General features: G+C 35.3%; 1 protein-coding gene across 3 annotated transcripts; it reads right to left on the bottom strand.

Moving 5' to 3' along the window:
- C2H15orf40 (chromosome 2 C15orf40 homolog) lies at window positions 1-27,027 on the bottom strand. 3 transcript variants are annotated; one of them, XR_007951093.1, is made up of 5 exons: window positions 26,862-27,027; window positions 23,365-23,491; window positions 13,558-13,685; window positions 10,928-11,199; window positions 1-175 (listed from the first exon to the last, which is right to left on the bottom strand). XR_007951093.1 is itself a non-coding variant. In XM_051981187.1 (4 exons), the coding sequence occupies exons 1-4, from the start codon at window positions 26,955-26,957 to the stop codon at window positions 11,104-11,106; spliced, it is 447 nt and encodes a 148-aa protein (XP_051837147.1). In that variant the 5' UTR covers window positions 26,958-27,027; the 3' UTR covers window positions 10,385-11,103. The 3 variants fall into 3 exon arrangements, 1 of the variants encoding a protein (XP_051837147.1); XR_007951092.1 differs by lacking the exon at window positions 1-175 and adding an exon at window positions 9,461-10,051; XM_051981187.1 differs by lacking the exon at window positions 1-175 and having other exon boundaries at window positions 10,385-11,199.

Raw genomic sequence — 27,027 nt, 5'->3', positions numbered from 1 at the left:
TTATTAGAGTCCCCTAGGGTAACGGTGCTGGGCAAAGGCCGGTGGTCCGGGTCTTGGGGACTGGCCGCCCTCAGGTGGGGCAGGACAGGTGATGCACTGGCCTGGGTGCCTTTGGAGCCAGCTCCTGGATTCAGGCAGGACGGGAGGATGGGGAAGCAGAAGAGGGTCCTTGCACCTTGCAGATGAGAAAAGGTGGGGGAAAGAGGAGCGACAGAAACCGTTATTAAGCACTTGCTATGCACAGGCCCTTTCGATGAGCGCTTTACAAATATTCTCATTTGATCCTCACAACCCCGGGAGGTAGATGCTATTACTATTCCCATTTTACAGTTGAGGAAACTGAGGTCAAGAAACATTCAGTGACTTTCCCAGGACAATACAGTGAGTATTGTTATGCCACAGTTCTCTTTAACTGTTCTGACTCAGTTTCCCTGTCTCAGTTACCTTAACTGTTCTGTCTCTGACCCAGTAGATTATTCGCTCGGGTTGTAAATTAGCAAGATAAAAGAGTAGCTCTCCTGACTCTTTTATGGATTTACAATATTCCTTTAGAATATTCCAAGACCAACCCATGATATCTTTACTTCTTTGTCTCTGGAATTTTTAGGTTTTATGGCTTCCCCTCCCTGATAAAAAAACCTTCCCTCCCTTTCTCTTCTTTGTCTCCAAAAAAAGCTGTATGCTGGAGGACCCAAAGAATCCAGCGTCCAGCATACAGCTGCCAGATGCCATTCTCCAGCAATGAATGGAGGAACCCCAACTTCTTAAAATACCTTTTTGGAGACAAAGAAGAGAAAGGGAGGGAAGGTTTTTTTATCAGGGAGGGGAAGCCATAAAACCTAAAAATTCCAGAGACAAAGAAGTAAAGATATCATGGGTTGGTCTTGGAATATTCTAAAGGAATATTGTAAATCCATAAAAGAGTCAGGAGAGCTACTCTTTTATCTTGCTAATTTACAACCCGAGAGCGAATAATCCTTAGTTTTACTGGGTCAGAGACAGAACAGTTAAGGTAACTGAGACAGGGAAACTGAGTCAGGACAGTTAAAGAAAACTGTGGCATAACAGTATCTGAGTCCTCCTGACTCCAGGCCCACTGCTCTACCCATTGTATCATTTAGTTATCTTCACTTTATCGGTGAAGTGACTGGACGATGCTGTAGACAGCTTCTTGGCTGTTTTGGGGGATGAAAGCCAAAAAAAGGAAAAACAACAACTAACACATGTGTGATACATGCCAATTTCCTGGGAAGTGACAGGAGAATGGCCATAAGTTATTGGAATCAAAAATTTTATAGAAAGGCTCATATGATTTTTTCCCCTCTCTCAGAAATGTGAAATGCTAACAGATTCCATAGTGGAGGGAATAAACTTCTAATATTCAATGATACCAATAAGGCCTTAATATATTAATCCAGTCATATGTAAATATATGTTAAAGTATATGTGTATATATATGCATGCAATCTATAGCAAGCAATGTTCTAAAAAGCAAAATCATATTTTTATACACATGATAAGAAAATTGTAGACAAGGCATTATGGAAAGCATTTCAGCAGTTGACTCTGCCACATTAGAAACAGAATACAGCAGGACTATCATCTCATTAATTCTGTATGTTATACCTATCTTAATACAACCTAGAAGAACACCAGCCTTTTTGGGCTCCTATTCATAATTAAAAGCCCAGAATGTTTTTACACTTCATGTTTTCAGCCACACCTTCCCCATTAAGAACTTCTATAGTTGATTCTTTGAAGCTAAAGACAGTATTTTACAGTCTCTCAATCAACATTTCTTAAACATCTACTATGTACCAGGCACTGTACTAAACATTTTAGTTATCCCTGTTAAATTTAATTCTATTAGATTTGGATCATTGTTCTAACTTTTTGAAATTCTTTCAGATCCTGTCATACAAAATATTAATTATTCTGCTCAGCTTCATGTGATCTGCGAATTTGAGAGCATGCCATCTCTACCTACATTCAAGTCATTAAAAAATGCAGAACAGGACAAGACAAGACAACTGAGTCACTCCATTACAGACATCCCTTCAAACTTACATGAACTCCTTGATAACTAATCTTTGGGTCTGTCATAGAATTAGTTATGAATATAACTAATTGTATTATCTAGTCCACTTCTTTCCATCTTGTTTAAAAGGATAACATGAAAAATTTTGTCAAAGACCTGTTAAAATCTATGTCTACTATACATAACATTCTCTTGATCCTAATATTTTAGTTAGCCTTCTAAAAAAGAAACTGATCTAGGGCATCATACCTATTTCTTATGGAGACCATGATTTTTTAGTGATCACTATTTTCAAAGTACAAAAACTACAAAGAGGCAACTTTATGTTTAATGCATGGAAAACTTTCCTGACAGTTATCTCAAAGTAAAACAGAATGCCTTTAGAGGGAGAACACTGAATAGCCAGTTAGGCTGAACTAGATCACGTTGGAGGTCCCTTTCAACTCTGAGATTCTGGGATGTCCTTTCTAAATACCTTTAAGACACTTCTTTAATATGTTCAACAACTTTGCAAGAAACTCAAGATGAAGATTCCATCTCTGCATTTTTTTAGAAATCAGGACATGTGCCCATCTCAGTTCCTGAAGAAGCTCTTTTCTCCATGTTTCCATGATCCATAACAATAGCTGAACAACTGCAACTGACAATTCTTTCAAATTCCTGTGATGGGGTTAGTTTCAACCATGTGATTTGAATTTTAAAAAAAAAAAGTGAGTGTGGCATACCGGAGAAACTGAGGCACAATGGAGATTTAGAGTTATTAATATTTTATTTGAAAGAGAAAGATTTACTGGGACCAAATGGATCCATGATTTGGTCCCAAGGCTGAATGAGACTATCATCTCCAAGAATCCAGCAGCGAATGTCGGGATACAAATTTCTTTTATAGGGTAACAAGAATGATGACATAATGAAAGAGGTACCTGAGATGGGGATGACCTAATGGGGGAAGGCACCTAGGATGACATAATGGAGGGAGGTACAGGAGAGGCTCCTGATATTCTAATGATGTCTAAGATATAAGACCTTTATCCTATCATACATTAAGAGGGAATCACTATAGCTTAAGGTCACAGTGGTTTTGAAACTTTTGTTTTCAATATCTTTATCCTATTAAAAACTGAGGATGTCTCCAAAGTGTTTTTGTTTATCTGGATTATATTTATAGACATTTACCATATTGGAAATACAAACTATTTTTGAATTTGTAGACCCTCTAAAAAAGTTTCAGAGATCCCCAGGATTCTCCCAGGGGTCCTCAAACTACAGCCAGCGGGCCAGATGTGGCAGCTGAGGATGATTATCCCCTTCACCCAGGGCTATGAAGTTTATTTAAAGGCCCACAAAACAAAGTTTTTGTTTTTACTATCATCCGGCCCTCCAACAGTCTGAGGGACAGTGGACTGGCCCCCTATTTAAAAAGTTTGAGTCTAGACCATACTTTGAGAACCACTGGGAGATATAGACCTTTATCCTATCAAACATTCTAATGATTAAGAGGGAATGGTTATCACCTGAGACAGAGTAACTGAGGTAGGACAATTAAGGAAACTGGATCAGGACATTAAAAGGGATGTCTTGTAGGCTAATAGTCTTTGAAGGACATTATTGACCTTACCCAAATTTTTATCCCATCTATACGTCTTATCTAAATGGAATTCTTAGACCCACCCAAACTCAAAAAAAGAGAATCTAATTTGAGTGAATTTGGGCACATTGTGTTCCACTCAGACTTGAGGTGGGGGGGTGGGGGAGGAAGTAGGGTGGGTGGGGGAGAAAGTAGGGGGGGAAGGATTGAGTAAATCCTTTGTCTAAATTGATCAAGGTGAAGGTGATCTTGAAATAAGAGTGACATAAAGAAAGTCACACCCCCCAGTCCCTCATTAGAGGACAGCCTCTCATTAATTGCTAAACAATCAGAGTTGATTGCTGTCTTTTGGGAAACACCTACTCCTCTAAGGGCATATAAATATCAAAAGACCTCCAAGAGGGGTCTTTTAGTTTACAAGAATAAGCCAAATGACTATCCTTTTATTAATTATTCACTAGCCATAATTAATAAAATGAAATTTTGTCTCCAGAATTTTTTGTCACACCAAAAATAAATATTAGTAATTTTCTATCATGTTATCATGCCATCCAGTTGGAGCAGTCATACTCTCCCTTCATTATTGTTTCCAACTTAGCCCCCAGAAAACCTTTTCATTTTCCTTTAGGCTCATTGCTAGCTTCTCAGGGCTTTTTAGTCCTCCTGACACTGTTCCTTTAAGACTGAGTATTCATCATTAATTATTTTTCCTTGCCTCCATTTTATTTATATGTCTTTAAGATCTAGGTTAGATAATGCATTCTTCGTGATCCATTTAGGTTCCTTTAAACAGCTTGGTTGAAATTACTGAGGCACCAAAATGGTAATATATACGCCAATTTGAAATATTCCTGAGATGTGGTGCATATATTTGGAAAAATTTGGGAAGAAAGGGGATTTGTAAATAGTAAGAGTAAAGAACTGGTCCACCATACATTAGTCAGAGAGGAACTGGAAAACATTCTGACTCCTAGGAATATAGCAGTAATACGTAAAGGAACATCAGATGGGAAATTCTTTTGAGGCAAGGGGAAATAAATAGTCAGCAGATGAGGAGGCCAAGGGAGCTGAAGACCAGGAGATTACTCCTATAATGACCTCGATACCTGTACTTCCCTTAGTCTGCCCTCTCCCAGTTTTACTCAGAAGGAGAAAGAGAAGGCCTCAACTCTCAGAGCAGTTGGGAACTCGGAAGGACAATGGCTCTTACCTAATGGCAGAGAGGTACTGACCAAAGCAAGTATGAGGCAGGTCCTCCAGCAACTGCACCAAGGCAGTCACTGGGATGTCCAAAATCTGTGTGATGATGTACTGACAAGGTATATTTCCCCTGGCCTATATACCTTGGCCCAACAAGTGGTGGACGGCTGTCTCGTTTGTCAAAGGACTAACAAGAATGCTCAATATCCTGAAAGGGGGATGAGCTCCGGGAATCAGATCACTGAGCTGCCACCAGTGGGTCGCCTCAAATATTTGCTGGTCATAGTGGACCATCTGACCTCATGGCTGAAGGCATTCACCTCAGCCCAAGCAACTGTCTCAACTGTAAGGTCTTATTAGAACAATTATTCCCAGATATGGAGTAGTAGAGAGGATAGACGGATCAGGGAACACCTTTTTCTGCCCAAGTATTGCAGAATCTCATTAGGGCCTTAGAAATCACTTGGGATCTCCACACCCATTGGCATCCTCCCTCTTCTGGGAAAGTAGAAAGGAAGAATCAAGAAATAAGATGCAACTGACTAAATTATCTTTAGAGACCCAACTGCCTTGGAATGCCTCTCTCTTGCTCTGGTCAGAATCAGAACCAAGCCATGTAGAGATATTGGGCTTTCATCTTATGAATTATTGTATGGTCATCCTTTCCTATTTTAGAGACAAATTATTTCTTTCTTAAGAGATATGTTAAATCATTGGTATAACATTTACAAAAACGACAACAAAAAGGGTTAATAGCTCAGACATCTCCTCTAGGTTTCCCTGTTCATAGAATTCAGGTTGGAGATTGGGTTTTGATCTGTTTCTGAAAGGATGAGAAGTTACTCTGCGCTGGGACGGACCCTACTAGGTGATACTGACCTCAGACACTTTAATTTGAACCCAGGGAAGGAGGCTTGACACACATCACCTAGTGAACAGTTGAAGATAGGGAGACCTCAAATTACATTTGAGGGGGCCTCCACTGAATGGGAACACAATGTCTGAATCCAGTGCATTGTAATTGTCTATGTATCACTCATTACTTTTTAAAATTACTTTGGGCCTCTTTGCCTGTTTGGGAGCTGATATATTTTCTCCTAGGAATTTCACCTTAACCTCACAGTGTACTCACCTACCTCTTAATTGGACAGGGATATGTTATATTGGATTAATAAGGTCAAAGTTTTTTTCTTTCTTCCTAAACAGGCAGACAAGTATTTAGGGATTCAGATATTTGAGAAGAGGGAAACAGAGTTTAGATACTTCCATTACCCAGATTGGAGATGCAAATGGTTGAGGTAACACCTGGCCCCCAGAAAGAATAGTTAAGAGTATGGGCCAGCTATCTGGGCTCAAGATGGAAATTGGGGATAGAGAACCTCAATATATATGTTGAATAGGATAATCAGACTTCAAGCAGTTGTAGAAGATTATCACCAGACAGCTAAGGCACTAGATCTTTTGGCTGACTAAGCAATTCAAACCAGAGAGGCCGTTTTACAACATAGAGTTGTGCTGGATTATTTGTTGACTGAAGAAAGGGGGATTTGTGCAAAACTAAATTTATCAACATGTTGTATAAAGAACATTAGAAAACTTGCTCATGTTCCTGTACCGACAAGGACAAGACAAAGTGAGAAGTCAAGGATTATCCTGTTTTTGAGAACTTGTGAGAAAGGACACCAGGATCCTGAACTGAGTTAGATTTAGGAGAAAGAATGTCTAATAGGTTTTGATATGTGGCAATACAGAACTCAGAAAATAGACTTAACATATATAGATCTGAGTCATTTGCAAAGAAGTAAGCTCTGGAGCTCCTGAAGTCACTAAGGGAATATAACAGAACCTTGGGGGAATAATCAGTTAGGGGGATGATACAGAGCCAGCAAAGGAGAGTAAATGGACAGAAAGGTAGGAAGATCAAGAGAATGCAGTATCACGAAATCCCAGAGTGACTGATGGTAGTAAATTGTGACAGAGAGCAGGAAGAATGAAGATAGAAAAGTGCATCAGATTTATATTTTTAAAAATGTTTATACCTACTTGCTGAAATATGCGAATTGTAAAAGATTATACAACATGGTCTAGTTGAAAGAATAGTGTTATTGGAAAACATAAAAACTCATAATAAATTCAGATTCAACCTTAGTTTCTCTTTATAAAACGGTGATAATACTGGTATTATCTACTTCAAAAGGGTGGATAATACTGGTATTATCTACTTCACAAGGCTCTTGTGAGAACAATCTGATATTCTCTAACATTCCTCAAGCTCTCAAAAGTGACTTCCTTGTCAGGACACTTGATGAATTGTGTAGCTGGTTGACAACTTCAGGATAAGAAATACTTATATTTGAATTTTTTTCTTCTTTTATTCTTCAAGACAGAGAAGAACTGAAGCTAATTTTTAAAGGACTACTCTCTGCCAGCAATCTTAATTTTAATCTTTCTCATTTTACTAAATTTCTAAACTCCACATACTTCTAGATCCTACCATAGCTTTAGAGTCTAAGCTACACAGGCATACATATATGTTATTAAAAAATATATATGTATATATATATATATATATATATTTTTTTTTCATATAACTTTTTACACCTGCTTGCTAGCTATCTTAATAATCTTACCTCTTGATATTGGTGATACATTTAGACTCTAACCCCAAAACCTGATACTGTTCCTCTTAATGGGATAGTTTAATAAAGTGAAAAAGTTTTGGGTCTTGACGTTGAAGATGTATTCTAATGTGTCACTGATGTAATCACGAGAAGGTTAAAACCTTTTTGGATTCAATTCCACCATCTACAAAAGGAGAGTTGGACTACTTGATCCCCCAGGTTCCTTCCCAATTTTAAATTTATGATCCATACCTATAAGCAAGTAACAATACAAAAATTTTGTTAAAAAAATTTAATTTTTTGTTACATTTTAAATTTTGAACTGTCTCCCTCTACTATCCTCACTTTGCACTAGAGAAGGTTACCATTTGATGCAGATTTATAACTATATGTAAAACTATAGTATATATACTTCTATTTATCAGTTCTTTCTCTGCAGGTATGGAGGATCTTTCTTCATAGGAAGATTTAGAGATGATTTGAGTATAACTTAGTTGTTCACAATTATTCTGAGGTCTAGAAAGTTACTGTGTACAATGTTCTCTTGGTTCTATTCATCTCAGTTTTTGTTATTTCATACAAGTTCTTCCATTTATTTTCTAAAATCAACCAGCTCATTATTTCCTATAGTGTTGTAGTATTCCATCACAAGCATGTACCACAACTTGTTTAACCATTCCCCAACTGATGGCATCTTCTGAATTCCCATGTTGTAAATTTCAAATGAGAATTTAAAACTATTTTATGTTAACTATTAAGGCCAATGGATTAAAGTGACAATGGATATAAACAATCTCAGATAAAGTATTAAGATATAGATCAAAGCTTCCATGATCTTGGCTTAGAGATTTTTTTCAGATTAAAAATACCTTTTTGACCCTTACACTTTCTATCCCACTCCAGCATGAACACACACAACACAGTGTGTGGAGTCTGAATGTACTTCAAAAGTACCCCCATTAGAAGATAGAATTTTTTATGTACAGAATTAAAATGCTTTGATCCTAATGAATTAGGATTTTGAGAAATGTTAAGTCTGAGAAACAGGTACTAAATCATTAAATTCCTAGGACACAAAGCATACTCCATTTTCCCCAAATATAGATGTACCTTACTTTATTATTATTATTATTATTTTTGCTAAGGCAATTGGGATAAAGTGACTTACCCAGGGTCACACAGCTAGGAATTGTTAAGTATCTCAGGCCATATAGATTCCAGGGCTGGTGCTCTAGCCACTGTGCTACCTAGCTACTTCAATGTACCTTACTTTAAATAACAGATGTGTCCTTGAAAAGTTAGTACAAACTAATTTTTAAAAATAAAATTATTTTAGGTGCAGTAGAAGAGCTGGGTTGTTTAAAGGAATCCTAAAGTGAATTCTTATGTAAACAAATGCCTCCACCCCACAAATATATTTTAATTCATATTTGTATGCATTGTGTTTAAAGTTCATTTTACAAATAAAGGTAATATAGAATAAGGTTTGTTGATATTGGTGTTTTACACTGAAACAATTCTTATCTCCCATGAAGAAAACCCTGGTTCAATTTCTAGATAATGAAAAAAAAATCTCAATTACTGATTTCAAAACAAGCTTCCCTATGGCTACTTGTCCATTTAGATAGAACTGGAGAAAGGGAAAATTCGTGTTCTCATAGAATTACTTGAACTTTCTGTATCTCAGTTTCCTTATCTACAAATCATAATTCTTCTATGCCCAAAGGGTTATAAAACTGTGCTCATCCCCTCAGCAATACCAGATATAGAATCTGAAAGAGATGAAAAAAAAAAAAAAAAGGAAAAGGGCTTATATGCAACAAAAATAGTCATAGAGGTTCCTTTTGTGATGGAAAAGAACTAAAAATTGAGGGGATGCCTATTAAACTGTGGTATATAATTATAATCAAATACTATTGTGTTATAAGAAATAAAGAATGGTTTCAGAAAAACCTGAGAAGGCTTATAAGAACTGATTCAAAATGAAATGAGCAGAACCAGGAGAACACTGTACACAGTTAACAGCAATATTTTAATGATAATCAACTGCAAAAGACTTAGCTACTCTGATCAATGATCCATGATGATTTCAAAGAACTCATGATGAAAAGTGAATAAACTCCAAGTGCAGATTTAAAGCATACTTTTCTTATTTGCTTTTTCTTTTTTGCAATATGGCTAATACAGAAATGTTTTGCATGATTTGACTTATAACAGATATATTGCTTGCTTTCTCAATGGTGGGAGAATGGTAAGAGAATTTGGAAATCAAAATTAAAAAAAAAAAAGTTTAAAAAGTCAATTTAAATTAAATAAAATGGTAATGGTTCCTGTCTTGAGGGGTTATTGTAAAAAATCTGTATCAATCATGTTACATATGACTACATATGTCATTTGAAATTTGTATTTGAAAACTGTGAAATACTATATACTGCGAAATCTAAGATATTATTAATCAAATACTTTTAAACTGAGAAGAGGTTCATAGTCTCATGGAATATCAGAGCTAAGTGGGACCCTGGAGAGATCACCAATTTTTATAGAGCAGGAAGCTGTTGGTTCCAAAAAGCCCCAAAGGAACTGCAGGTTTGATTTGTTCTTAACCTGAAAAGAAGCAAGACATTGTATAAAGAAAAGCAACATTTTAGTGATTTTAGAATTTAGTTTCAAGATTAGCTTTTATTCTAAAATTAAAATGCAATATAACTCACTTCAGCTGTTATGAAGTCTTGCCATTTCAGATTCTTTAAAGCAATCTTTTGTTTATTAAATTTAGAGAAACAGTGCTGTGCTGTTGTTTAGATATTTTCAGTCATTTTTAGACTTAAGCAAACAACTGAGTTAAAAAAAAAAAGAGGGGGGAAACTTGATTTATATAATTTGATTCAAGAAAACATTCCTTCTAAAAGGGTATGAAGAAAAAATCAAAACAAGAGAGAGGTCTTTAAAATATATTTTAAGTGTTATTATCCAATTGCAATTCAACAATTTCACATTTTCTTTACAGAAATAAGTCAAGAACTTGTAAATTCATCTACAATTTTAGGGCCCTAGAGACTTTCCTGAAGTTTAGAGAACTGACTGTCCTTGAAGTCTAAAGCTCTATTCACTGTGCCAAGCTGCTTCTCTACATTTCTGTCTCTTAATACTTGTAAATAAGAGGTAAAGCAATAGTATGGCATATATAGGACACTGTCATTGGAGTGAAGAGATGGGAGCTGTAGGCTCAGTGATATTGATTACCTGTGTGACTTTAAGCAAGCTCTCAGCCTCTCTGAACCAGTTTGGTCATTTGTAAAATAAGATGGGTAAAATAGTTAATCTCTAAGGTCCCTTTTAAGTAACAGTTATAAAATAAGCTTTAGGACAAGTATGTAGTACTAACAAACCAGTTCTAAATTTTAAGAATTGGACCATAATGACTTGGTTTGAGTACTTCCAATAGTAACTCAAGTTTTGCTGTTTCATACTTTGCCTTACCATTTGTGTGATATTTTGACTTTTTCAACATTCCATGAAGAATATTTTCACAGACTGTTTTTCTTCAAAGCACTGTAATCCAAGCATTATCTAGATTCTTCTCCTTACAAATTTTTAAGATTTAAAAGAAAGCTCAACTAAATATAAAGTTCATTTCTGGGTTTTGCTTCTTTGTTTCAGGGGACTTTTGCTTGCCTTTTCAATTTTTCCAAAATCTCTTCTGGAGTTATGGATGCCAAAATCTTTACCACTTTTTCACGAGATTTACCACCCTAGTTCAAAATAAAATAAAGAATATTAGATATAACATTCAAATAAAAGACTAGTGAACATAGGTGAACAACAATTTTCTCACAAATCTTTTTACATGCAATAATTTAATTCAATCAACATTAATTAAGCCCATGGGAACAAATCCTATCTCCTGGGAAGATTTAAAGTTTAAGTAAGACATAAATCCTTTCTTTACAAGGAACTTATAAACTAATAGGAAAATATGACATATACATATATAACTACAATCTAAAATGATTTATGATAAATGTTTGAAAGACACATGTACTATGTGAGATCTGAGATGGAAGGGCAAGAGAAAGAGAAAGTCACTGCCAACTGAAGAGATCAGAAGAGCATTCCTAGAGAAAATGATATTGAAGTTAGGTTTTTAAAAGAGCACTTGGTGAGAAAAATCATGGAAGCAGACAGTTCAAAATATACACAAGAGAAGGTGAGTAGTCTAATTTGGCTACAGAATAGTATATTTGGAAAACAAAAATACAAGATAAGACTGGAAAGCCTCAAATACCAGAATGGGAGTCTGAACTTCATAATGGGTAATGGGATAACACTGAAGGGTTTTGAGCAGAAGAATGATAAGACCAGATCTATGCAAAAGCAAGACAAATCTAGCAGCCATCTAAAAGACAGAATAGAGACTAATGGAATGGGTCTGGTAAGAAGTCTGTACTTGGACTGTGCCAGGGTTAACAGATTGATATAAAAGATTACAGATGTAAAATTTATTTTTAAAATTACAAATTAACATTTTTTTGTTTTTATATCACTGTCTCAATATCTCCTTCTCCCTTTCCTATTCCTTATTGAAAAGAATAAAAATACAGAATAAAAAAACTGGTTCTGCAACTTGTGCAATTTTGGCAAGTAATTTAAGCTTTCTAGGCCTCGGTTTCATTTGTAAAATGATTATTAGATTTTTTTTTTTTTTGGTCTGAACCTACGACTTCATTATTTTAGGGAATTCTCAGTAAGAAAACCCCCCCTTAGGACCTGAGTTCAAATCTGATCTCAGACACTTGACAGTCTTAGCTGTGTGACTCTGGGCAAGTCACTTAACCCCAATTGCCTCAACAAACTAAATAAATAAAAATTTAAAAACTTTTTAAAAATTTCAGAGGTGTTATTAACATGAATTCTAAGTGTCTGAGAAAGATGGTAGTCTTAGGGGATAAGAGTTATTTTTCTTTTCATTTTACATGTGAGGGAAATGAGGTTCCCTGGGATTTGCTCAAGGTCACACAATGAGACATATCAAAGGCAGGATCTAAATCCAGATCTTCTCATTTCAAGTATAGCACTCTAAATATTCTGGTATTTTACTGGGAGGAAAAGACTTAACCTGAGCTTTAAAGACTATTGAATTTAGAGGTGAAAAGGAAGACCTAATAAACGTCAGTCAGAAGAACCAGCTTGAAGAAGGGCATAAGATTGGCAATAAATGCTGGCTATTAGTGAGGCAAGCAAGAAGAAAGATTGATTTTCCTGAAGTGCAAACTCCAATACAATCACAGAAATATTTATCATTCTTCTATGCTTAGAAATGAAAGATAATATTGGATAAGATAGGTAAAGTAAGGTCAAAATATGATAGATCTTGAACCTTATAACTGAGTTTGGATCAAATTCTCTAATTGTAATATGGAATACCTTGTAAAAACAGGTGCCCAATACATATTTACTGACTAAATTTTGTCATTCACTAATCACTTATTCTATTCATGTGATTTCTCTTTAAGGAAAATTTAAAACTCACCATTGTAGAATTATACTACTACTATTACTACTTATAATTATTACTTCACTTGATCCTTACAACAACCTTGGAAGATAGGTATTATTATTATCCCCACTTTACAGATGACAAAACTGAAGTAAATAGATTTTAAGCAACTTGCCCAGGTTCACACAGTTAGAAAGTGTCTGAGGCCAAATCTGAACTCAAGTTTTCCTGACTTCATGCCCAGTGCTCCATCTACTGTGTCACCAGAAACCTCACTGCTTTTGTAATTAAAAGAACTTAGCAATGTGTGAGGCACATGATTTCATGAGCACTAAAAATGTGTTGATTCTCAATGTTTTTAATTAAGGAGTTGAGATGATAAAAGCAATATTTTAAGAAAATTAAAGTCTAGCAGCAATGTTCAGAAATGGATTAGAGGGGAAGACAAGAAAAATACCTAGGATGTACTAGTGCTAACAGGGTCCTAAATGAGAAAGTTGGATGGAATGAAGAAGAGTCAAATCCAAATATCATTTTGAAAAAAAAAATTACAGAAACCAATGATTGATGATATATAACAGGAACATTAAAATACAATAAATAAATGATATACCTTATCTAAGATAACATCACTCTTCCTAAGTTCCAGGACCTTGGAAAGATACCGACATAGTTCTGCATTAGCTTCTCCTTCTGATGGAGGTGCAGCAATAGCTACACTTACATTTTCTGTTGTCACATCTGTAACAAAAATGGTTTGAAATTTTGACCTGAAGGTGCTCATTTTAAAACATGTTAGTTAAGTCTGATATAATTAAGGAAACAACATAAAATTTAAATCTGAGGATTTTTAAAAAAAAAACATATCTGATTTCATTGGTATAGGAGGGCTTCTTAAATTTTTGCTACTTGCAACCTCTTTTCATCTGAGAAATTTTTACATGATCCTAGGTACATAGGTATAGAAACAAGTATACAAATCAATCATTTACTGATTTTTAATATATCATATTCATGATCCCTACATTCAGTTATGAGACTCCCTATAGGGTCACAACTCACAATTTAAGATTTGCTTTAAAGAATGCCAGGAGGCTTCCTATAATTCTTTAGCAAGTAATAAATATTAAGACAGTTACTTGGGAACTGAGAAGATAAATGACTAACCCAGAATCACAAAGCTAGGCTTTTTCTTCAATCCCACAGTTTCATCTACTACTTTTATGCAAATGACTCAAATCTCTGTCATTCATCCTGGTTTCTTCTGAACTCCACTCCAGAACACACCTCTAATATTTTTAAAAGTACAAACTCATCTTTTTTTTTTTTTAATAATAGCTTTTTATTTTTCAAAATACATACAAAAATAATTTTCAACATTCACCCTTGCAAAACTTTGTGTTCCAAATTTTTCTCCCTCCTTCCCCCAATCCTCTCCCACTCAGCAAGAAATCTAATATATGTTAAATATATACAACTCTTCTAAACATATTTCTACATTTATCATGCTGCACAAGAAAAATCAGTTCAAAAAGAAAAAATTGAAGAAAAAACCAAGCAAGTAAACAAGAACAGCACAGAGTACCAGCCTTGACGTCAGGAGGACCCAAGTCCAAATCTGGTCTTAGACACTTAACATATCCTAGCTGTGTGACCCTAGTTAAGTCACTTACTCCAATTGCCTCAGGAAAAAAAAAATCATCACATAATCTGGTGGTTACTGTGTACACTGTTCTATTGGTTCTACTTACTTCACTTAGTATCAGTTTATGTAAGACTTCTACAAGCTTTTCTGAAATCATCTTGCTGATTGTTTCTTATAGAACAATATTTTATTACATTCATACATATCTACATGTCTGTAGAATCACTCAGAAACTGTCAAAACTTTGATGTTATCTTTGCCACTTTGCTTTCCCTTCTCAAATTTAATCAGTTACTTAAATCTTGTTGACTCCAGCTTCACATCACTATCCAAAATTGCAAATACCCTAACCCAGGTTATCATTAAGTATCCTATTCCTACCCACCTAAACAATTTCAACTGCCTCCTAAAGAACTTCCTGCATCTAGCTTCTCTTTTCCCACTCTGATCTGTCCATCACATTCTTATCACCACAATCTAAAGACCCAAATCAGTTACACCCACTGTTCTGCATATACTATCCTCTTACTAGACTGTTAACACTCCATGAGTGTAGAGACAATCTTAAGTTTTACATTTTCCCCAAATGCCCAACAGGACTCAAAAACAAAAGGCTCTTAACTGTTTAGTCTTGAATGAAGAAAGAAATACAGAAGACACTGGAATAGGCCTAAATTATTATAGGGAGAATACTAATGCATATGTAAGCATTTAGGAAGATTATATGGCAAATAACAACAGGGCCACATCTTCACTATGCCACTATTAGTTCTGTGATGTTGGGCAAGTCAAACAACCTCAGTGGATATAATTTCTTGCTCTATAAATTCAAACTCAACTAAAATCATTCATTCATGCATATACCAGTACGTACTACATAAAACTCATTGGATATAATTTCTAGCTCCACAATACTACTCTATAACTGAACATATAAGAGACCAAAATGAACTAGATGAAAATTTGAACTTAACTCTGTAGAAACTATTCATTGTCTCACTTTTGGCCCCAAAACTAATACTGCCTCAGAGAATAATCTGCCAGTATTGTTTCACTGTTACTAATAATATGATTTGTAGCTGAAAAATTCTTTAAAAATCTTCTAATCTGGATACATTATTTTACAGATGAGGAAACCGAGTTCCAAGGAGCTGAAATGTCCTACCTATATAATCAAACAGATAGTAAACAACAGAACTGAGATTCAAACTCAGCTCGTCTAACTACAAATCTCTAGTTCTTTGCAGCTGCTTCATAAACCTAAAAGTCTTCTGCCCAGCTCCTGCCTCAGGCACTTGTTTAAGTGACTTGTGTGAGTTTGGATAAGTCAGAGAATCACAGAATTTTAGAATATGAGTAGACTTCAATTGCTACATGATACAGCCCGTAGTTGAAAAAACTTCCCCTTCCACATATATAATGAGTAGCCATCTAATTTAACTTAGATATCTGCAACATGGGGAATTTACCTCTGTTAAAAGCCCATTCTAGTTAGAAATAATTTCTACCCATTGTTTCCAGTTCTACTTCTGAAGCTAATCAAAATATAACTAATCTCTCTTAAAACAAGTCAAATTTCACTAGCCCAGTTGTATTTTTCTGAAGATTCTCTGGCTTTTAAATGCCCTTCCTAACACATGGCTCCCAGAACTGAAACAATATGTGGTCTATATTCCTAGATGTCATAACCCTTTGAATGTCGATTTTATTAAATTTCTTAGTTGCCATAGCAAATTGCTAACCCATCTTGAATTTGAGTTCTGCTATAGATTTTTTTCAGCCTGTTACTTGATTATGATTCCTCCACTTTGCATCAGGTTTAAGAAAATCAAATTTAGAGATGTAAGATTTATATATTTTTTCTTATTAAACATAGTCATATCTTAGTTCTGGCTTTTATCACTTGTTGCTGGACAATTAAAGTAAGAGCTGGTATATCTAGCACTTTAAGGTTTACAAAGTTCTTTATAAATATTACCTCATGTAATCTTCACAACACTCTTGAATAGTGACGTTCCATATTAGGGAGGCAAAAATAAGGGGAAATAAAATCAGATACTGAGCTCCCTGAGAAATGAGATTAGCTCAATAGGTCAACAGATACAATCTGACATGAATGATAAATATTGAACTTGAAAGGAGACACTGTTGAGTGATGTTGACAAAAGGGAGTCTGGAAATGGCAGTGGGGAGCAAATTCAGAGTATATTCTGACTTCCCATTCAGGATCAATGTGATGTGATCAGTAAAGGGGCAGTACATGACTTTCTGTAACTTCCTCTGACCTTCTCTCCTCTGACCTTCTCTCAAACCAACAACAGATTAAGCTTCTAAACTGGTCTTGGAGCCAAAGAATCTACAAATATTTGAAGTATAACACATTACCAAAAGAGATATGAAAAAGCACCAATTCAATGAAAAATAAAATTTGTGAAATGGAAAAAGGCAATGAACAAAAAAATTGGCTAATTATAAAAGGAGCTAAAAAAGATAACTGAAGAAAATAATAGACTAAAAATTGGAATTGAAGAAATGGAAGTGAATGACTCAATAAGATTTCAAGAATCAGTCAAAACAAAACAAAACAAAGAAAAAAAAATGAAACATCTCCTAGGGAAAACAACTGACTTGGAAAATAGATCTAGGAGAGACAATCTAAGTATTTTGGGGCTTCCTGAAAGCCATGATGAACAAAAGAACCTAGACATTATCTTACAGGAAATCATAAAGTAAAACCGCCCTGATATTTTAGAATCAGAAGGTAAAATAGCCACCAAAAGAATTCACTGATCATCTCCTAAAAGAGACCTCAAAATTAAATCCCCAAAGAATAGTGTGGCTAAATTTCAGAATTACCAAATGGAGGAAAAGCTGTTGCAAGTAGCCAGAAAGAAACAATTTAAATACTAAGGGGTCACAATTAGGATTACCCAAGACCTAGCAGCTTCTACCTTAAAGGATGGAAGGGCTTAGAATTAGATATTCCGAAGGGCAAAAGAAATTGGATTTCAGCTAATAAGCTATCCAGCTAAAATGAGTATTATCTTTCAGGGAAGAAGATGGATATTCAATGATATAAGTGAATTTCACCTATGTCTAATGAAAAGACCAGAATTAAATACAAATTTTGATCTCCAAATACTGAACTCAAGAGAAGCATAAAAAGGTAAAATGGAAAGAACTCTTGAGAACTATATTTCTGTTATGGGTATACTTAGAGAATGCAGGTATCATTTGATTTTATTATGATAATATGAAAAAGAAACTAGAGGTAGAAAGGGACTGGAAATGTTTTGAGGTTTTGAGGATGGGGGGATATTAATTAGTCTGGCTGTTTATTAGAATAATTCAATTTCATCTTATTTGGATCAGATTTCTCTTTGTGGCCACAATAGCTATAGTAGGTCATCTATTAGTGCATCTAGGAAGGATTTGCTGGTGTGGCATAGAGTTGCAGGTTTGGAACTATGGTGTTTTTTATTTTATTGCTGTTTTAAGGATCAGTGGTGTATTTGAATGACTGAGGAATATACTGATTCTTCCTCTACTCAAGAAAAGAAACTAGAGGTGGAAAGTACTGGAAAAAAAAAAGGAAAAAGGAGGCAAAATAAGGGAAATTACATTTCATGAAGAGACAAAGAAAACCAATTATAATTGAGGGAAAGAAGGGAGGGGGATGAGCTTTGTGTGAATCTTACTCTCGTCAGATTTGGCTCAAACAGAGAATATCGGACATATTTGGTTTCACAAAGAAACTTGTCTCATCTTATAGGGAAGTGGGAGGGAAAGGGAGAAAAGAAAGGAAAAAACTAAAAGAAGAGGCAACAGAAGTATCAGGGGAAAGTTGTAAAAAATGGGGAGAGGTTCAAAGGGGGAAGACAGTTTGAGGGAGGTGGTCATCAAAAGCAAAATACTGGGGAGGAGAAAAGGGGGAAAGGAAAGAGAAAAGCGTAACTTATGGTAAATAAGATGACAGGAAATACAGAATTAGTAATTTTAACTGAATGTGAATGGGATGAACTCTCCCATAAAATGAAAGTGGGTAGCAGAATGGATTAAAAGCCAGAATCCTACAAGAAACACATTTAAATCATAGTGATACATACAGAGTGAAGATAAAGGGCTAGAGCAGAATCTATTATGCTTCAGATGAAGTAAAAAAAGCAGGGGTAGCAATCCTGATCTCAGATCAAGTAAAAGTAAAGATAAATCTAATTAAAAGAGATAAGGAAGGAAACTATATTTTACTAAAGAGTGCCACAGAAAATGAAGCAATATCAATACTCAATCAATAGAAATGCTAACTTTGGCAATAGGAAAAGAAAAAGAGATTAAAGGAATTAGAGTAGATCATGAGGAAACCATATATACATCAAGTAGTATAGCATCCAAATTCCTAGAGGAGAAATTGAAAGATGCAAGAATAAATAGACAATAAAACTATACCTTGCTCTCTCAGAACTACATAAGTCGAACCACAAAATAAGAAGGAAATTAAGGAGGTAAATAGAATGTTAGAAAAATTAGGTATGATAGATCTTTGGAGAAAATTGAATGTAGATAGGAGTTTACTTTCTTCTCAGCAGTTCACGGAACTTAAACAAAAACTGAGCATGTGTTAGGGCATAAAACCCTCAAAATCAAATGCAGAAAGGTAGAAATAGTAAATGCATTTTTTTCAGATCACCATGCAATAAAAATCACATGTAATATAAGGGCAGGAGAAAATAGACCAAAAGGTAATTGGAAAATAAATAATCTAATCCTAAAGAATGAATGGATAAAACAGCAAATCATAGAAACAATCAATAATTTCATCCAAGAGAATGACAATAATGAGACAACATACCAAAATTTGTGGGATGCAGCCAAGTGGTTATAAGGAGAAATTTTATATCTCTAGGGGCTTACTTGCATAAAATAAAGAAAAAGAAGATTAATGAATTGGGTTTACAACTAAAAAGGCTAGAAAAAGAACAAATTAAAAACTCCCAATTAAATACCAAATTTGAAATTCTGAAAATAAAAGGGGAGATTAGTTAGTTTGATTAGAAAAAGGAAAGAAGAAAATCAAATTGTTAGTCTCAAAAATGCAAAGGAAGAATGTTCCACCAATGAAGAGGAATTAGAGCAATAATTAGGAGTTACTTTGCCCAAGTATATGCCAACAAATTTGATAATCTAAATGAAATGGAGGAATATCTACAAAAATATAGATTGCCCAGGTTAACAGAAAAGGAAACTTTAAATAGTCTCATTTTAGAAAAGGAACTAGAAGCCATTAATCAATTCCCTAAAAAAAAATATCTCCAGGGCCAGATGGATTTACATGTGAATTCTATCAAACATTCAAAGAACAGTTAATTCTAATACTATATAAACTATTTTTAAAAAATAGGGAAAGAAGGCATCCTATCAAATTCCATTTATGTCACAGATATGGTGCTGTTAGCTAAACCAGGTAGGGTAAAAACAGAGAAAGAAAATTATAGACCAATTTCCCTAATGAATATTGATGCAAAAATCTTAAGTAAAATATTAGCAATGAGATTACAGAAAGTCATCTCCAGGATATGACCACATAGGGATGCAGGGCTGGTTCAATATTAGGAAAACTATCAGCATAATCAACTATATCAATAACCAAACTAACAAAAGTCATATGATTATTTCAATAGATGCAGAAAAAGCATTTGATAAAATCCAACACCCATTCCTATTGAGAACAATAGAGAGTATAGGAATAAATGGAGTTTTCCTTAAAATGATCAGTAGCACCTATTTAAAACCATTAGCAAGCACCATATGTAATGAGGACAAACTAGAACCCTTCCTAATAAGATCAGGAGTGAAACAGGACTGCCCACTATCACCATTACTATTCAATATTGTATTAGAAATGTTAGCTTTGGCAAAAGGAGAAAAAGAGATTAAAGAAATTGGAGTAGGTCATGAGGAAACCAAATTATCACTCTTTGCAAATGATATGATGGTATACTTAGAGAACTCTAGAGAATCAACTAAAAACCTACTAGAAACAATTCACAACTTTAGCAAAGTTGCAGGATACAAAATAAATCCATATAAATCATCAGCATTTTTATATATCACTAACAAAATCCAACAGCAAGAGATATAAAGAGAAATTCCATTTAAAATACTTGTCTAAAGTATAAAATATCTGGAAATCTATTTGCCAAGGGAAAGTCAGGAAATGTACAAGCAAAACTACAAAATACTTTCCACACAAATAAAGTTAGATCTAAACAATTGGATAAATATCAAATGCCGTTGCATGAATATAATAAAGATGACAATACTACCTAAACCAATCTACTTATTTGGTACTATGCCAATCAAACTTCCAACAAATTATTTTAGTGACCTAGAAAAAATAACAAAATTCATTTGGAAGAACAAAAGGTCAAGAATTTCAAGAGAATTAATGGAAAAAAAAAAAAAAAAACCAAATGAAAGTGGCCTAGCTGTATCAGATCTAAAACTATATAATAAAGCAGTGGTCATCAAAACCATGTGTGTACTGGCTAAGAAAGAGACTACTTGATCAGTGGAAAAGGTTAGGTTCATAGGACAAAATAGTCAAAAACTATAATAATCTGGTGTTTGACAAACCCAAAGACTCCAGCTTTTGGGATAAGAATTCACTATCAGACAAAAATTGCTGGGAAAACTGGAAACTAATATGTCAGAAACTAGGCAATGACCGACACCTAACACCGTATACCAAGATAAGGTCGAAATGGGTTCATGATCTAGATATAAAGAACGCTATTATAAATAAATTAGAAGAACATGGGATAGTTTACTTGTCAGAACAGTGGAAGAAGGAATTTGTGGCTAAATAAGAACTAGAGATCAGTTTTGATCACAAAATAGATAATTTTGATTATATTACGTTAAAAAGTTATTGTACAAACAAACGTAATGCAGACAAAATTAGAAGGGAAGCAATAAACTGGGAAAACATCTTTACATTCAAAGGATCTGATAAAGGCCTCATTTCTAAAATATATAGAGAATTGACTCAAATTTATAAGAATTAAATTCATTCTCCAATTGATATATGGTCAAAGGATATGAACAGATAATTTTCAGATGAAGAAATTGAAACTATTTCTAGTCACATGAAAAGGTGCTCCAAATCAGTATTGATCAGAGAAATGAAAATTAAGATCACTCTGAGATACCATTATACACCTCTTAGATTGGCTAGGATGACAGGAAAAAATAGTGACGAATGTTGGAGGGGATGTGGGAAAACTGGAATACTGATACATTGTTGGTGGAACTATGAATGGATCCAACCATTCTGGAGAGCAATTTGGAACTATGCTCAAAAAGTTATCAAACTGTGCATACCCTTTGATGCAGCAGTGTTTCTACTGGGCCTATATCCCAAAGAGATCTTAAAGGGGGGAAAGGGACCCACATGTGCAAAAATGTTTGTGGCAGCCTGTTTTATAGTGGCAAGAAACTGGAAATTGAGCAGATGTCCATCAACTGGAGAATGGCTGAATAAATTATGGTATATGAATGTTATGGAATATTATTGTTCTGTAAGAAACGACCAACAGGCTGATGTCAGAAAGGCCTGGAGAAACTTAGATGAACTGATGCTAAGTGAAATGAGCAGAACCACGAGATCATTATATATGACAACAACAAAACTATATACAATGATCAATTCTGATGGACGTGGCTTTCTTCAATAATGAGGTGATTCAAACCAATTCCAATTGTTCAGTGATGAAGAGAGCCATATATACTCAGAGAAAGGACTGTGGGAACTGAGAGCAGACCACAACATAGCATCTTCACTTTTTCTGTTGATGTTTGCTTGCATTTTGTTTTCTTTCTCAGATATTTTTTTTTCCTTCTTTACCCAATTTTTCTTGGTAGCAAGATAACTATAAATATATATACATAAATATTGGATTTAACATATATTTTAACATATTTAACATACAACAGACTACCTGCAATCTAGGGGAGAGAGAGGGAGGAAGTTTTGCAAGGGTCAATGCTGAAAAATTAACCCATGCATATGTTTTGTAAATAAAAAGCTTTAATAAAATTTAAAAAGAAAATAATATTAAAAAAAGAAGTCAGACAATCATCTCTTAGACAATTTTCTATATTTATAAGTGTATGTAAACAAATTCTGGTACATGAATGTAATGGAATATTACTATGCTGTAAGAAATGAAGTATGTGATGAATACAAAGAAGCATGGAAATATTTACATGATGCAGAGTGAATGCAATAAAATTATAAAGATCAAGCATGACTTTAATGAAACAACACAGATGAGAGCTCCAACCCAGCCCTGGTGAGAGATCCACAGGAATTGTCTGTTTTCAGACTTTTGTTATATAGGATGTCTTTGAAGAGAGAAAGCTAGTGGGGATATCCAGAAGGATAGAAGATGCAAAAAACAGAAGACATCAATAAAAACTGTTTTTTTAAAATGCAACATATTCATTTTCAAAACAATGATAATATATATTAGGTCGGCAGCTTGTTTTAGATTTTAGAATTAAGAAATGGAGAAAATATTTATTAGCTTTCAAATCCTAAAATCCGAAAAACCTTTACATTTCATGATCAATCCTCTGCAGGAGAAGTAATAAATAAACGTAATGGCAAAACAAGTTCATAATTGCATAAGTTAAGGCAAATAATATACATAGAGCTACAAATCCATCACTCATTCAGTAAGTATATGTGATTTCAACTACTTGGTTCAGATATACCTGTTATGGCATTTTGTTTGGAGCCAGGTTTGGCATGAATGGCTATTGTGATGGAACCATTTTGATCAACTGCCACAGGTCCAGTGGAAGGAAGTGGTTTCACTGGCTCCTTATTCTGGCCTTTTCCCTAAAAGAACAATAACAACATCACCTTAAATTTAAATAGTGCTTTATGGTTAAAAAAAGCTTTCACATACATAACTTTATCTGATCCTTAGACAATCATCCTCTTCCAATTTATACAGAAGACATCTTTTTTATACATAGTTATTTGCATGTGATCTCTCCAGTTAGATTCCTAAGTAGCAAAGTAAGCTCTTTGACAGTGAAAACTGCTTTGGCTTTCTGTGTATCCCAAGTATGTCTGGCATAATAAATATTCACTGACTTGACTTCCCAAGAGCAAAAGTACTTTTATGACATTTATGCTACATTGGGATACTTTATTCCCCCAATATATCCAGCATATTAGGCAATGTAGCAAACCAAAAAGAACACTGGATTTGTCTGACCATAACCTTCTCAGGCCCAAGGTTTTTCATTCAGTCTCTTTATTTACATAAAAAAGACAATTTACAAAAGTACTTTCCAATTCTATGTCTATGACTTTACTGCCTCATGGATTCTCTCCACTTCATTACCTTTGTTCAGTTTCTTCCTCTTCTATCCCAATGCAGTAAATTCCATCCATCCTTTAAGGCGCAGGTTAGATGACATCCCTGCTTTCCCTCACCCTCCACTCATCAGGCAAAGCTGGAATAATCTCTCCTTTCTCTAAATGTTCCCCACCAACTTCTATAAATTTCCTATGAAATTTTAAACAGAATAGTCAGTCTTGTTTTATAGTTTATTTGTACATCTGTTTTATTTTCCCTATTACATTCTAAGCTATGCAAAAATAAAGAACATGTAGCTGTAATCTCCCAAAAGCCCTCTTGGCATTCATTATATATATATATATATATATATTAATATAAATATAAATGCCATTAATTTAACAAACATTAAGTGCCTACTATATTGAAAGTATTGTTAGATACTATTAGATGAAAAAGTTTGCTCTCATGGAGTTTACAACTCAACAGGATGCATACAGTGAAAAATAAAGAATAGATCCAATGCACTATGAGAAATAAGAGGGAGCACGGTGATCAATTTGACCTGGTACAGCTTCATAAGAACAAGAACTTAATTTAGGCTCTGAAGGAAGACTACCACAAAGATGTAAAATGATTTCCATACATTAAGGCAGCAAAGATTAGAACAAGATTGGAAAACAATGTCCAATTTGGTTAATGGTTCAGTTAAGTTAAAACTTCAAATCTGGGAAGAGGAGTAAAAGTTGGGGGTTGTTCTAGGTGACCATGGGTAAGAGTTCTCTTGCATAAGGTTTTTTTTTTTTACTTTTAAGTTAGAAAAAAAACAATACTGAGTTACCTACTTTTCACATGGGGAAAAGTGCTTTTTTGAGGAAAGTGCTTCATCAATATGAGTAGAATACTACTATAATTAAGGATAGAAAGGTAGAATAGGACTTCAATAAATTGTAGAAGAGAGGGGAGATAGACTGTAAGATGTCCTGAATGGTAAAATAAATTCTGAACAGGAGAGTGACATGCTCAAACCTGTGCTTTATAGTTTTCCTGTGGCAGCTGTGTGAAGGGCAAATAGGAAAAAAAAATTTTAGATCATCCCATAATGCAGGCAAGAGGTATTAAGGTGTTGGAGTAAATAGAAAGGCTCAATATTAGAAGTATTTTTGAGGTGCTCCAAATCATTATTGATCAGAGAAATGCAAATTAAGACAAACTCTAAGATACCACTACACACCTGTCAGATTGGTTAAAATGACAGGAAAAGATAATGATGAATGTTAGAGAGGATGTAGAAAAACTGGGATACTGACACATTGTTGGTGGAATTGTGAACAAATCCAACCATTCTGGAGAGCAATTTGGAACTATGTCCAAAGAGGTATCAATCTGTGCATACCCTTTTGATCCAGTAGTGTCCCAAACAGAGCTTAAAGAAGGGAAAGAGATCCACATATACAAAAATGTTTCTCTTTTGTAGTGGTTAGGAACTGGAAACTGAATGGATGCCCATCAGTTGGAGAATGGCTGAATAAGTTGTGGTACGTGAATATTATGGAATATTACTGTTCTGTAAGAAATGACCAATAGGATGATTTCAGAGAAGCCTGGAGAGACTTACATGAGCTGATGAGAGATCATTGTACATGACAACAAGATTATATAATGATCAATTCTGATGGATGTGACTCTCTTCAATAATGAGATGATTCAAACCAGTTCCAACTGTTCAGTAAAGAAGAAAATCAGCTATACTCAGAAAGAAAACTATGGGAAATGAGTGTGGATCACAGCATAGCATTTCCACTCTTTCTGTTTGCTTGCATTTTTGTTTTCCTTCTCAGGTTATTTTTTCTTTTTAGATCTGATTTTCCTTTTGCAGCAAGATAACTGTATAAATATGTATACATATATTGGATTTAACATGTAGTTTAACATATTTAACATGTATGGACTACTTGCCATCTAGGGGAGGGAGTGGGGGAAAGAAGGGGAAAAGTTGGAAGAGAAGGTTTTGCAAGGGTCAATGTTGAAAAATTACCCATGCATATGTTTTGTAAATAAAAAGCTATAATAATAAAAATTTTAAAATTAGAAGCATTTTTGAAGTAGGATCAACAGCACTTGACAACTAGGTGAATGTAACAGGGTGAAGAAAAGGAAAAAAGTAAAAAAATTTTGAGCATGAATAACTGGAAGGTAGGCACCATCAAGACAAAATGCAGGATTCTAGGTGAAGATATTTATTTCCACAGTTTTGATATTAGCTGTTGGTATTTGATCTAACCCTCTCATTTTGCAGATAAGAAAACTGAGACCCAGGAGATCTGACAGGCGCCCAAAGTCACCTCAGGTGGGGAGCCTACTGTTCACCCTGAGGCACTACATCACGGTGTCAATGGATGGCTAGGAAGAAAGCATGCCATCACGAGTGTGAGCCAATGTGCCAGAGGCCAGGTCCAAACGGCCTGCAGAAGCCAGGGGAGGGCAGGGATGCCAGCAACTACATCAGCGGCCAGGCAGGTATGGGGAGATGGGGAGCCGGCGCCCTGGAAGCCTGAGCTCTAGCTGCCCTGACCCCTGGGCTCTTCCAACCCTCGGAGCCTTAGTTTGGAACTAAATGAAAAATGAGATTGATGATCAGCAAAGTGACCACAGGCCTATCCCATACAGAGCAGACGGAGCCTCTGTGAACAAAGCTCCTCGGTCAGCGCAATAGCCGGTGCACCATGAGGAGTCGGGACATCCGTGTTCCAGGTCAGCTTCTGTTTCACACAAGTGTGTCCCCGTCTGCAAAATGAAAGGGCCGACTCCATACAAGCTTCCTCATATCCGACCTCCCCCCAAGAAACACGTCGCGGATATTCGAGGGTCACGTCACAGCCCCTGCCCGGCACCACTAACCTTCTTGGGCATCCCCGCGCCAGAAATGAGTCTGGCCGCCGCCGCCGCCTCGGCGCCCACCCCGGCTCCGACAGCCCAACGGCACAGCCAGAGCATGGACGGCGGAGTCTCCTCCGCCCGAAAATAAGAGCCGGTGTTTGGCGGGGCTGCCGTCGCGCCTGCGCTG

Source organism: Antechinus flavipes, chromosome 2, assembly GCF_016432865.1.
Source record: "Antechinus flavipes isolate AdamAnt ecotype Samford, QLD, Australia chromosome 2, AdamAnt_v2, whole genome shotgun sequence".
Taxonomy (NCBI): Eukaryota; Metazoa; Chordata; class Mammalia; order Dasyuromorphia; family Dasyuridae; genus Antechinus; species Antechinus flavipes.
Note: the sequence above shows the minus strand (reverse complement) of the source record. Positions and strands in the feature narration are given on the sequence as shown.

Coding starts and splice junctions, on each gene's coding strand:
- C2H15orf40 (XM_051981187.1), bottom strand. CDS start 26,957: ATGCTCTGGCTGTGCCGTTGGGCTGTCGGAGCCGGGGTGGGCGCCGAG. Junction 23,492..26,861: donor GCGCGGGGATGCCCAAGAAG/GTTAGTGGTGCC, acceptor TTGTTCTTTTAG/GGAAAAGGCCAGAATAAGGA. Junction 13,686..23,364: donor CAAACAAAATGCCATAACAG/GTATATCTGAAC, acceptor TTTTTGTTACAG/ATGTGACAACAGAAAATGTA.